General features: G+C 39.1%; 1 protein-coding gene across 1 annotated transcript in view; it reads left to right on the top strand.

The window, feature by feature from the left end:
• Positions 1-12,132, top strand: part of aqr (aquarius intron-binding spliceosomal factor) — a 74,172-nt gene that overhangs the window by 12,576 nt on the left and 49,464 nt on the right. Inside the window, exons 15-23 of the mRNA XM_030719166.1 lie at positions 4,343-4,445; positions 6,186-6,306; positions 6,537-6,678; positions 7,156-7,334; positions 8,062-8,229; positions 9,741-9,910; positions 10,781-11,022; positions 11,154-11,291; positions 12,030-12,099. Of these exons, the coding sequence (XP_030575026.1) occupies positions 4,343-4,445; positions 6,186-6,306; positions 6,537-6,678; positions 7,156-7,334; positions 8,062-8,229; positions 9,741-9,910; positions 10,781-11,022; positions 11,154-11,291; positions 12,030-12,099 (1,333 nt within the window). The remainder of the gene's footprint in view (positions 1-4,342; positions 4,446-6,185; positions 6,307-6,536; positions 6,679-7,155; positions 7,335-8,061; positions 8,230-9,740; positions 9,911-10,780; positions 11,023-11,153; positions 11,292-12,029; positions 12,100-12,132) is intronic.

A 12,132-nucleotide genomic window follows, 5' to 3' on the forward strand; every position in this document is an offset into this window, starting at 1 on the left:
ACGATCAGATTTAACGAGGCACTTTTCATCCAAACAACTCGCGCTAATGCCAGTTTATTCCAGCTGTGCTACCCATGGGCTAAGCTCCCAGTCAGTTGCCGCTCTGAATTTATCTGCTAAGTCCCCAAAATACACAAACACAGCATTATTGCATAGCTAGCCCACACTTATACACAACCTTACTATTACATATACACAAATAAACATAAACACTTTTTTCAGGTATGTTAGTGCCATTTCAGGTCACAAACGAATTGAATGATCAAAAAGAAGCCATTACTGTGAAAATGGGAAGAGTCAGCCATCACTACAGAACACATTAAAATAAGTACCATGAATACTTGACCTATCACTTGTACAGATCCTTAGATTTTATAGATTTATAGTGTTTATGGAAGTTTTTTTTTTTTTGCCTCTGGGACCACTGTGGCCAATGCCATGATGTTTTTAAAGTGTTAAATCACACCTTAATCTTGCATGAAATAGTGCTGATTGCATCTTGTGTGCTAGGAAAATAAATAAATAAAAATCTCCACATTACAGCCTGCTTCACTTTCCCCCACTTCTAGTATGAAGTAATCCACTCAGTGAGATAATGTGAGATAAGAATTTCTAAACCAAAACAAGAAAATAAGGTTTCCTCGGAGGCTTCCACTGTTTTTATTCCATCAGTCTATTTTTTTAGCAGATGGATGTTAGGATTCTTGATCATGCTTCGGTAAGAAATTTGGTTATGTTTGTGGTGTGATGCACATGTAGCAACATGTTATATTATAAACTGTTTGGGTGTGTTTGGCAAAAGAAACATGTAACCCCGACATAACTGGGGGTTAAATTACACTTTAATATTGCATAAAATAATGTTGATCGCATCTTGTGAACATCAGCTGATTGCGCTACATGAGGAAAAATCAAACAAAGAGGGGGCAGTATCGGATTTCAGCTTGTCTGTCAGGTGAACCACCAGTGCACCTGACTCAGCCTCTCCTCCACACAGTCCTCATTTATAAAGTGCTCTACAAACCTGAGCATTATAGCATTATAGTGGATTTTCCCATTTCAGCGAAGCTAGCCAGCAAGAGACAGAGAGTGAAAGTGGACAGCTTTTTCTTATTTGTTTTTTGTTTTTTTTTTAAACATAAAACTGTTTTAACATAACATTACAAAAGTGACCTCACTTTGACTGTTTTTTAGTTTTAGTTTCTTTTTTTCCACTCAGTTATCAGTTCTGTCACTACTTAGCTAGCATAAACTAATTTAAGGCTTTTAGCGACAGCCCACCAGCCAACACACTGATGTCACATTCTGTGCTGGCACAAGATGGCACTACCCATATTCTAAAAACTTCAAACACTTATTTCTTAAATCCAGCTTCACAGACACTGTTAAATCTATGACTGCATGGTGCAAATTAAGCTTAGTGCATCAGCACCGCCTATCCTTATGAATGTAATATCAGGAAAATGTTGAACGAAATTCCTTTTTATTTAGAAACTGATTAGAAGTTATTGGCCAAAGGTGTAGGTCATAGTGAGCACTTGACACATATTTTGCAGTAACTTGAGTTTTGGTTTACCCAACCCCCCACTCAAAAAGTGTGTAGACATGATACACAGTAAACTTACCTTAGAAAAACTCCTGTTACGCCACCCATCCTTACCATACCCTGCCAGTGGCTTAGCTGTCAGCACCCTTGTTGTCTGACCTGGTCTAGCCAGCTGCATTACTTATAGTGAGTTGTTGTGCTGCTGTTATTTTGTTGCTAAGGGAAGGAATGTCCACATGATCCATGGCAGGACATCCACTGGGCCACCAAACTGCATCATTGGCAGAATTGCCACCCCACTGCTCAAGCGGGGCATCACAAGTCGCAAAATGTATGCACATACACGGTTACAGTTGGTCTGTCCACGTGTGGCTGCTCAGGCCTGTCAAAGTGTGTCCAGCCCTTGTCCCTTGTTGGGCACCAAACCCTGACTGTGTCACAGTGTGTCAGCCTGATTAAAATAGTTCTGTATGCAGAGAGCCACACCTCAGCCTTCCAAAGCGGAGATGGGCTTTGATTTTCATAATCCTGTCTCATCAGTGCACCCCGACCCCTTAACGCACACGCTGACAGAGCAGGATTTCAGTGTCAAAGCAAACACAAGTACTTTATGCTGCAGTGTTAATAAGCACAAAGACTTTGTTAAGGCTCTTATCCTAACACATTCACAGTGTTGCCATTTGAAAAAATCTCTAAAGAGGAGATGTTTTCCAAAAAAAAGAATATGAACCTAGAACTTTAGGTATTTACAAAAAATTACCAAACACAGCATACCAAATTTACACCCATGAAATCTTACTGCTTTTGTTCATTTTCCACTTTTTTGATGCTTCTAGCATGTTTTTAAAATGTTGGGACCATTGTTAATTTTGACAGCAAATTTTGATTTAGTTTTAGTCATAGTCTTTTGATGAAAATGTAATTTAGTTTTAGTCATAATTTAGTCATCTGAATAGTTTTAGTCTAGTTTTAGTCAACGAAATTATCGTAAGAATATAGTCGATTAAATCTACAGTTGATTTAGTCGACTTAAACATAAAGAGTGTAAAATGTAAATGCTTTTTCTTCAGTTCCCTTGAATTAGTCATTATACACACTTACACAAAATTAAACATTTATTAAAGGTTATTAAAAGTTATGGAATATTATTAATAATAGCATTAGCGTTTCACCTGCTTCCCACACACCTGATCATTAACACCACCTTACTGAGATAATCCGAGCGTTTTACAGCAGGACACGCTCTGAAAGGTACAGGGCAGTGTTCAGGACTAAGATCAGGAAAGGCTAACCCACCGCGGTGTGGAGATTTTCTCTAAACACAAACGCTAAACTGGGAAAAACACTTTACCCTGCATGACATTAAAATGCTTACCTTTGCAAACCAGTCATCTGGGTGACTGGTTTGCAGATGTCGTTTAAGATTTGTTGTGTTTTTACCCGAGATCGTCGCCCCACATGGTTTACACATCGTTTTGTTTGTCACAGCGTCAAAGGACAAATGTGTCCATTCGTCGGCTCTTCTCTTTCTCCCTGCTGACATTGTTTACCTAATTTAGTTGTATCGGAAGTAAAGACAAATCACAGGCTAGTTTGTCCTTCCTGGATTTAGAGCATGTTTGCACAACTGTGCGTTTGATTGGATATTTTCCTAACTTGTCCCGCCTTGTCACAAAATTACGTCAGTTCTGATTGGATGTTTTCCTAACTTGTCCCTGCCTTTCACAAAATTAAATAAGTTCTGATTGGATTTCGTCCCCGGCAAGCATTTTCATCTCGCTTTCATTCGTTGATGAACGTGTCAATTTTGTTATTGTTTTTTAACCTTTTAGGTAGTTTTTAATTAGTTATCGTCATGAAAAAAAGGGTCATCGACGAAAACTACGACGAAAATATTTCGTCAACGAAATTAACACTGGCTGGGACAGGGGCCGCCATGTTGTATCACCATCTTCCAGCATTTGAAAACCAAGGAAAATATTAAATGATTGAAAATAGTTCCCTGTATTTCTTGATGTATAATTTCATCCACTCGGCACCTTGTGTTTTTTCCTTTTTTTTGTGTGTTTGTTTTAATATAGTTAAGCATCTGGATTCTTTTACTGCTCTTGTCATATGTGCAGAATGTTGTTTGGCATTATCTTATAAGTTGCTCATGGTATGTGCACTACTGCAATACCATACAATCTGAAATGCTGAATTTTGAACTGTTTGCTAATAACAAAAGTGGTCTCTCTTCTGTGAAACACAATATCCACGATTCTCCAGAAAAGAAACTTATAATTTGGAATCATAAGACCACAGGATGGTTTTCCACTTCACAGCTTCACTTAGTCTTGTTTAAATTCAGTTTTTCTCTGCATCAGGGAGTTTACACGTTTCACATTTGCTGATGCAGTGAATGACATTGTTAGTGGTTATAGGAGTATACTCAAACATATGGTGTCTTATTTAAAGTAATGCAAGATCATGGCCATTCAGTATTGTGCAAGGTTCTTTGTGCTTGTATTTTAATAAATACAATTAATTGTTGAACAGTTTCCCCCCAATAGTGTTGTACCACTCCCCGTCTTCTAAAAGACTTAGTACTTTTTTTTAATAATAAAGGGAGAGGTACAGATTTTAAAGAATAAAGCTCTTTATAAAATGATTAGCCTTATGGTTGTTCCTGTTGAAATTTTCATCACTTGAATCTTTACCAAATCATTAGAAAGTAGTTAGTTATTATTTATCTCTGCTCAAGACAAAAGTGTTAGCTTCTGTTTCTAACTGACTGTTTATCTTTTTTCTCTATAGTCCCAATATGCTCCACAAGGTGGCCTCATATCTATGCCTGCTGCCTGAACTGCCTGAAGGGCAAGACACCACTATTGAGAAAGAGGTTCTTCTTGAATTGCTGGTAAGCACACTGTTGGCTTTTATTGTGTTATCTATGCGAGCATGTCAGTTTTTTATGATGAGTTTCTTGAAATTTAAAAACTGAAAGAGGAAAAAACCATTAAACATTATGTTCCCGTTGTTTTTCTGTAATTCAGATATTGACATATTTATTCCAGTGTTTGTAGTCAACGGTTAATGCTTAAGACCTTTAAATTAGTAAAGCTATACATCAGAAATTGGCTATATGTCAACTGAAAATATAAAAGATGTATCAATTGTGTTTATAAAACACTTTATTTTATTTTACAAAACATTCACTGGTCACTTGGTGATACGGTATAATAGGTTTGGCTTTTACATTTGAAAGTAATTAGTCTCTTGACCTTCAGATACATATAGTATTCCCATTTCACTGGCCTTTCCCCTGTGAATTTGCCTTCTAATCCAATAAATGCTTCATGTGGGCATTTCTGTAATGTTGGGTAAATTGTAGACAGTACTGATGAGATGGAGAGCCGTTTATTTCTTTCCTTTTATGGAATCTCTTGAAAAGCCTAAGCTTTGATTGTGCTCTCTGGATGCCCTTCCCTTGCTGTCCTTATCTTCTTTTTAAAAACCTCTCCAGGAATCTGGTGGACCCTTGTTCATCTAGTCTCTCCAATACACACTCACCTATTTATTGCAGACCTCTTCATCAAAGTGGTTGTTTCAAAGCTGTCCTCATGCACAATTACCTATAAGAAGTGATGGAGAAGAACTGTTTTGTATTTATCTGATTAAATTATCAGCCAATAGGGGCGCCTGGGTGGCTTAGTGGTGGAGCCGGCAACCACATACGTATGCCGTGCCGTGTTACGGTGCGGGCGGCGCGGGTTCACGTCCCGGCCTGTCGCCAATTTGCCCGTGTGTCTTCCCCTGTATCTTTCCCCCATTTCCTGTCTCTCTCCACTGCTAACAAAAGCTGCTGTGGCCAAAAATGCAATAAACTCTTGCCAATAAACATATTATTTGCAAGTATCAGTCAAACAAACCATTCTTTAGCCAATAAAATGATGCAGATTCACTATATGGACAAAAGTACTGGGACACGTGTCTTGATTTTGGAATTCGGGTGTTTTCAGTCCCATTGTCACACATGTATATAAAAAAGCACCTAGCTTGCAGTCTGCCTTAATGTAATTTGTATAAAAATGGGTCATTCTAAAGATTTCCCTGAATTTGAGCATAGTACCGTAAGAGGATGCCAGCATTGCAACAAGTGGATTTCCTCCCTCCTAGAGAGTCCACAATCAACTGTTTGGGAAGCACAGACGCTCAACCATGAAGTGTCAGACCATATAAAGTTACAGAGCGGGGTCACTGAGTGCTGAGGCGCAGATCCTAACATTCTCTGGCATTAACATCAGCACAAAAACTGTTTACCCAGAAGTTTCATGGCATGGGTTTCCATGGCTAAACAGCTCCTGTTAGTGTAATGTGTAGGTGGTCCAGTACTTTTGCCCATATAGTGCAGATATGTATAGCAGAGGAAATCAACAGCCGAACAGAAGAACTATATTGGTTTTGGAAAGAAAAAAAAGGTTGTAACTAAAGGTTTGTCACCTTTATTTCTTTTATGTCTTCTGGCAAGGGAGGAAGTTAAGATCCTAAGATCCTAAACATTGGGCCAAACGGGCAGTGCAGCATTTATTGCCAATTTCTCTCCAAACATATTCTGTGAGTCTTTATCTCTCTCTTGCTGTTTCCCATCCACACGCAGGTGTCTCGTCATGAGCGCAGAATCTCTCAGATTGAGCAACTTAACCAGATGCCCCTTTATCCAACGGAGAAGATAATCTGGGATGAGAACATTGTGCCAACAGAGTATTACTCAGGGGAAGGTGTGTGTGTTATTAATTAATGTGTGAATTGTTACTAAGTTGGCATGTCTGTGAGATGATGCGAAGTAGAGTACGTACTACTTTATCTGTGTAATCTGTGGCTCAACTAAAACACCGGGATTTAACTGACTTTACCATCTAAATGTGCTTTAGTCAGTATAAACTCAATTAATGAATTAAAAATGTTCTCTTTAAACTTTTATATGTATATGTGTGTTTTATCTTTTCAGGCTGTCTGGCTCTACCAAAGCTAAATCTCCAATTCCTGACCCTTCATGACTACCTGTTGAGGAACTTTAACCTCTTTCGTCTAGAGTCCACCTATGAGATCAGGCAGGACATAGAAGATGTGATTTGGCGCATGAAACCATGGTGAGATGTCCTCACTTTTGTTGGCTGCACAGAAAACCTGATCCATAGTCCCTTGTTAGATTCTTAGCTAAAATATTATACCACTGAAAGAATAGTAAAAACATGTACGTTGAAATAGGACTGATAAACATTAGTGTTTCTTTAAATTAAAAAAAAAAGCAATAACTAATCTACAGCACACTTCGTCTTTTTACTTTAATAAATGAAGATTTTTATCCTCTGTGTACCTCTCACATGGTGACAGAGCACAGTGATAATAATTTATGGCATTTGGCACACCACATTTTAAAACCCATTGCTTAACATAATAAGTGCTCCCATTATGTCAAGTTGGTGTACCAACTTGCTTGTTGTTCCTGCAGAAGTAAATAAGTAAGCAGTAGTGCCATGTGTTGCCCCAAATCCAGCTGATTTTCATTCTTGACAATAGCCCACAGCGCTTGTCTTAACTTCTTGTTGTGTCTGTCTTTCTAACAGGCAGTCAGAGTATGGTGGAGTGGTGTTTGGAGGCTGGGCGAGGATGGCTCAGCCAATCACCTCTTTTTCCATAGTTGAGGTTGCCAAGCCCAACATCGGAGAGAGCTGGCCTGCTCGTGTTCGAGCTGATGTCACTATTAACCTCAATGTACAAGATCATATCAAGCATGAGTGGGAAGGTAAAAGAAGCTGACCGTTATAATGTCAAACAAACAGATTACAAAAATCAACCCTCTTATGATGGATCACCTTCCCATTTCATATTGCCTTGGTATACTTTTAGCTTTCCTGTTTTTTTTCCCCCTCTTTATTAAGTCTCTGAACACTTCTACGGCAGTTTATAACCACCATAAAGTCTCCCCCTTACTGCTGTATTCTATCCCATCAGGCTCATGACCCTTTTTTCGGCCACAGAGCCTCTTTGTTTCATTTCCTGGCAGCTATAGATAATGTCAACAGGAGCTTGATGGACGTGATTCACTAGGAGCATAAAAAGCACACCAAAGCCTCTGACTGGCTGTTTACCACAGCTTTCCAGAAAATGATGCATATTGGATTGATTATTATCGAAAATGAATGTACAGGAAAAAAATGTAATCACTAGATTTAAAAAAAAAAAAAAAAAAGATGATTATCCACTGGATTAAAAAAATATATTTGACTGACATCACTATTCTCTCTACTGCTGCATTTGTAGTTTTATTTTTTGTAATTCAGTGAGTGAGAGATATTACTTCCAGTAATTCTTTCCTTAGAGCTTCAGGTTTTAATGATCAGGCAAATGTTGACAGGGTGGTTCATCTTCTTCCCCCACAGTACTACACACTCTCATTTCTAGTTCTAAGTCATTTCCTTTCCTTCTTTCGGCATCAGCCTGATTCCCATAAACCTTTAATTTCCCTGTAGGTCTGCGGAAACATGATGTTTGCTTTCTGATCACGGTGCGCCCTATGCTGCTCTACGGCACACGTTTTGACCGGCGTCAGTCATTTGTGGACCAGACTGGCCTTGCGTATGTGAGAGGCTGTGAGGTGCAGGGTATGCTGGATGACAAGGGGCGTGTCATTGAGGAAGGTACGCTCATATATGTTTCTGCCTGCACGTATAGGCTCACACACAGCAGTGACACCTTATATCCATCTTCCTATCAGACCTGTACACAATCAGCCCTAGCAGCTGATCCTCAGGAGAGGGTCAGAATGGTGTCATCATGGTGACTGTCACAGTGAGACCTGGCTTTTTTTCACCTTAAGACGCCATTAACCTGTGGTCAACAACACCTGAGAGCTATTGCCCCTGCCCTTTGTTCTATTTATTGGATTTAACTGAAGGGCATGCTCTGGCTTGCTTTATCTATGAGGACACTCAATGTACTGGTCCTGTGAAATTAAGTAATGTGCTACATAAGCTACATTCACCTTAGAAACAAGTTGTTGCCAACAACAGCAGATTCTGGCATTAAAAAAACGAAAAAGGAAACATAGTTCTGCAACAGTGCTCAAAGCAGTGTTGGCTGGTTCAGTTTTTGGTTGCAAGTGTGCAAGTCAGAACATGCATCCATGTGCTGAAATATCCTTTCATCTGGTTTAAATATGCAGAGGAGAGGGGCTTTCTAAATAGACATGCCGGAGAATGTGTCCCAGCAATGTTGGCTTGGTTAAACTTCCAGCTTCCCAACGGGGATAAATGGTACTTTGGCTTGCTGTGTGGAGGGGAGATGTCATATAAATCACTGGGCACTTGGTCAACCTCGGGGAGGGGGCGACACAAGACAACATGTACATTTTGGGACACTCATAACTGACTGACATACTGTCTTATAAAAGTGTACTGCTCAAATATAGAAGATTTATATGATGTTTTAAAATGTGTTCTTAATAACTTGAACAAGGTATGTCCCCTTAAATCAAGTATTGATTTAATCCTGCCTTTTAATAACTGACGGCCTAATACAGTGGCATAAATATCTGTTATAACAGCTGATACACTTGCATCCAACTGTCTACATTGTTACTGAATAGTCTTGAGGGTGTAACTTCCACTCTTAAACCATCACCACACCCATTTTAGTGTGGTGGAATTTATTGTTCCCCACATAACTGTGCACATGGGCACACATGTCAGAAACAGACAGGATTGGTTTCTGCTCTGTGCCCTGCAGCTCCACACAGAATCCATTTAGAAATCTGGGATAGCTGCACACTGCTCCACACAGGCTCCCTATGAGAATAGGCCTAAAGCTCATGGCCAGTCAATCAAGTGTCACCATGTAATTCCTCTTCCTGAGGAGGCATTGAAAGTCTTAGTTAGCTCTTTTTAAAGAGGGTTTTTTTTTTTTGTAATAGGCATTAAATTACTCTGGTTTTATATCTGAGTATTAGCCAGTTTAGACCCACTTAACACTGACTTTTATCCTTTTTCTCTGTCCTCAGTTTTACAGTCCTGACCTATACTTAGACTTTCTTTAGACTGTGTAAAACTTTGTAACACTGTTTTTTAAAAAAAAAATGCTATACAGTTTCAGATTTTTTAGGTTATGATTATTTCACTGCTGTAATAAGTAAATCCTTGCTACTCTGGTCTAGGTCCTGAACCAAAGCCTAAGCTGCATGGAGATGTCAGAACATTCCGAGTATGGCTAGACCCGAACCAGTACCAGCAGGACATGACCAACAGTATTCAGAGTGGCACTGAAGACCCATATGAGACCTTCAACATCATCATGAGACGCAAACCTAAGGAAAATAATTTCAAGGTTTGGATTGCCTTACCTTCAGACCTTGAGCTCTGCTTCTACCAGCATCACCCTGAGTGATGTATCACCCTCTTTAGTGTTCTACCTCTCAGGTTGGGGCCAGGGTGACTCTGAGGTTGCCACTCAATCAAGGCTCTATCAATGATCCCCTTAACTCTTGTTTAAGGCTCTTCTTGTGGAAGCAAACTCGCAGTGTTTCAAAATATTATGCTTGCTGTGACAAGTATTACTGTGGTATACAGTCAGTATAACAGGCACGTGTCCTTAGAAATTTAATAAGATGCAAAACTTTGCCCAAGCTTTGATTTTATGACCTGTTAAATAGATTTCACGTCATGGAATTCGAGTCATAAGAAAATCCATCATGTGAGTAAGTGAGACTAAAACTTAAAAATACCAGTTTTGTGTAGCTTTGCTCCATTAAATTGTTAACTGGGACGAAGAAAACGCTTAGCTTTTTTCCCCTTCCTGCATCTCTTCTAGAGCTTTTCATTACAGCATTGTCAAATCTGCTATTTCTAATTCTGTGCATCCATTTCTGTCTTTCACAGCCACAGCAATTACAGATGTTTTTGAAGTATTTCTTTTTCTGAATTTGAAAAGCGCAGCAACTAACTGGTATTCAGGCAACATTCCTATCCATCTTTGAAGCATGACAGCCATAAAAGTAAACACGCTTACCCGTTTGATGCACAAAATATTAGACAGTTTGCAGCTCATTAAAATATAACTGACAGACTTATAAATTATCTGCTGTCCCATCAGCCTACCACAAAGGTATTCTTATCCAGCTAAACTGTCTTTTGTGGGATGGATGTCTGTTTTGTGGTGATCTCATCTGTAACACGTTTCTCTGTCTCTCTGTTTCAGGCTGTGCTGGAGACCATCAGACATCTGATGAACACAGAATGTGTCGTCCCAGACTGGCTTCATGACATCATCCTAGGTTATGGTGACCCAGGCAGTGCGCACTACTCAAAAATGCCCAATCAGATCTCGACATTGGACTTCAACGACACCTTTTTGTCACTGGACCACTTGCGTTCATGTTTCCCTGGTTACATCATAAAGGTCGCTGAGGAGAACCCTGAACTTCAAGTTCCCCCATTCAGGTGAATTTTAAAAGAAAAATGTTAATCAACTTTAAACATGTCTGCTTGTGTAGCCATATTTATGTACTTGTTATAATAATACTGTTATAATAATACTTTGTATTTATCCCTCCTTTCTTTTGCTTTACCAGAATCACATTTCCCACCTCAAACACAGCAGACAAAGGGAAAAAAAGAAAGGCTGATGAAGAAGAGGAAGACAAGACCTTGAGTGTTGAACCCTATGTCACCCCCAACCGAGGGCCATATCCCTACAATCAGCCCAAACGGTAAGCGATAAACACTCATACCTTTCCATTTATCATTTCATGAGATTAACTGTAAGCTAGTTGTACAAGATGGTCAAACTCTTTCAGTCAGTGCAATGACCTCTTTTTTTTTTCTTTTTTTCTTTTTTTTAAGGTAATTACACCTTCTACCCACATGATATAGTACACTAGTATATTTTATAATGTTATGTGCATTAAATCCTTAACCTTGGATTCAAAAACTTAATGTCAGTATAAGCAAGTATGGAGGTGCAAATCTCTAAGCTGTGTGTATTGTAGGTACCTTACACTGAGCTACTGATCTATTCTGATATGTGTCTATAATTGTCTCCATGGTATCTGCTGTGTTTTGCATGTAATGTGGTGGTGGTTTGGTTGTTATGCCCATATTTATAGATGAAAATTTAAAAGTGAACAGAGGAGGCTTTAATATTCCCGTACTACTTAAAACACCCCAAAATTGTGCTACATGAAAAATTGCAATTCATCCTGTGCTGCCTGAGCAATTTCAGTTTGCAGTTTGATATTTAAATCTTGATAGCAACAGCATGTCTGTGGGGAGGCCCTGACTTAGCAATCTTTCAGTGCAGTTTCCAAAAGCATCTCAACACTTGCAGCACAAAGCATCTCTTAGAAAAACAAATGAAGTCATTTGAATACAAATGCGTTTAAGCTTCCAAGGGTATTCAGTGTCAGATTACTTGATTCATAAATTTCAAGTATGTACATGTCTTACAGGAATACAATTCAATTCACTTCTACTCAAATTGAAGCCATTCGAGCTGGGATGCAACCAGGACTAACCATGGTAAGGATTTAGTGTTTGATGTTAGGAATTGCT

This window comes from Archocentrus centrarchus, chromosome 22 (genome assembly GCF_007364275.1).
Source record: "Archocentrus centrarchus isolate MPI-CPG fArcCen1 chromosome 22, fArcCen1, whole genome shotgun sequence".
Classification (NCBI taxonomy): Eukaryota; Metazoa; Chordata; class Actinopteri; order Cichliformes; family Cichlidae; genus Archocentrus; species Archocentrus centrarchus.